Below are 662 nucleotides of genomic sequence, written 5' to 3'. Positions count from 1 at the left end.
AGGTAGCGATCGAAGCTGAGGCAGGTGAGGCAGAACACGCTGCCGTACATGTTGACCAGCACCACGTAGCTACTGATCTTGCACAGGGCCACGCCGAACGGCCAGTGGTAGCCCAGCGCCGTGTACACCGCCCAGAGCGGCAGCGTCACCACGAACGTCAGGTCCGCGAGCGCAAGGTTGCAGATGTACACGTCCGCGGCGCGACGCTTCGACTTGGAGCGCCAGACGGTGAAAATGACGACGCCGTTCCCGGACAGACCGAGGATGAAGATGAGCATATAGAGCACGGGGATCAGCGAGTAGGAGGGCTCCCACTCCGAGTAGTCGCAGGCGGTCTCGTTGTCTTCATAGTACTCGTAAGTGTCGGGGTATTCCGTGGGTTCCATTTGGTGAGTATGATGTCCACAAAATGCGTAAAACTGCCTAAAGTCCTCAAACCTGCGTTTAACAGCGTTTTGCTTAGTCCCGCAAGAGTTTTTCTTTGATGTCAAAGCACGAGAAACCAAGAATACCAGACCAAGAAAAAATCAACTCATGTCCGTGTCTCTGTGCTTGGAAGCGTCTGCTCCGTGCGCGCACGTGGACAGGGGCACAGAGCGCGTTTGAGTGAGGGGGGAACGCACGCGGCGTATTTAAACCCCAGCCACCCCCCCCCCACCCCC

General features: G+C 57.3%; 1 protein-coding gene across 1 annotated transcript in view; it reads right to left on the bottom strand.

The window, feature by feature from the left end:
- Window positions 1-662, bottom strand: part of aplnra (apelin receptor a) — a 1,785-nt gene extending 1,123 nt beyond the window's left edge. Inside the window, exon 1 of the mRNA XM_027027958.3 lies at window positions 1-662. This exon is cut by the window's left edge and continues 1,123 nt beyond it. Coding sequence (XP_026883759.2) covers window positions 1-386 — 386 coding nt within the window. The 5' untranslated portion in view covers window positions 387-662.

The sequence above is a fragment of the Electrophorus electricus genome, chromosome 20, assembly GCF_041902795.1.
Source record: "Electrophorus electricus isolate QZ-2024a chromosome 20, ASM4190279v1, whole genome shotgun sequence".
Classification (NCBI taxonomy): Eukaryota; Metazoa; Chordata; class Actinopteri; order Gymnotiformes; family Gymnotidae; genus Electrophorus; species Electrophorus electricus.
This window is presented reverse-complemented; position numbering and strand designations above follow the sequence as displayed.